This window comes from Geospiza fortis, unplaced genomic scaffold (assembly GCF_000277835.1).
Source record: "Geospiza fortis unplaced genomic scaffold, GeoFor_1.0 scaffold599, whole genome shotgun sequence".
Taxonomy (NCBI): domain Eukaryota; kingdom Metazoa; phylum Chordata; class Aves; order Passeriformes; family Thraupidae; genus Geospiza; species Geospiza fortis.
In genome coordinates this window covers 269,111-269,316 of record NW_005054605.1, presented here as the reverse complement: position 1 = coordinate 269,316, position 206 = coordinate 269,111, and the positions used below count along the sequence as shown (strand labels likewise).

The 206-nt window shown below is 70.4% G+C and overlaps 1 protein-coding gene across 1 annotated transcript in view; it reads left to right on the top strand.

The window, feature by feature from the left end:
• Nucleotides 1-206, top strand: part of KMT2D (lysine methyltransferase 2D) — a 29,094-nt gene that overhangs the window by 11,176 nt on the left and 17,712 nt on the right. Inside the window, 1 exon segment of the mRNA XM_031064566.1 lies at nucleotides 7-206. This exon segment is cut by the window's right edge and continues 238 nt beyond it. Within this exon segment, the coding sequence (XP_030920426.1) occupies nucleotides 7-206 (200 nt within the window).

Below are 206 nucleotides of genomic sequence, written 5' to 3'. Positions count from 1 at the left end.
AGCCAGCCCCCCATGCGCTTCACCTTCCCCCCGGCCGTCTCGGAGCCGCTCAAGGGCTCCCCATCCCACCAGCCCCACGGGATCAACAGCCATTACGGCTCTGGGAAGCCCCAGAGCTCGGCCTACGCCTCGTCCCCCAGCTTTCACCAGGCCAGCAGCCCACTGGGCCCTGGGACCGCCGCCCCTGACTCCTACAGCCTCTCGCC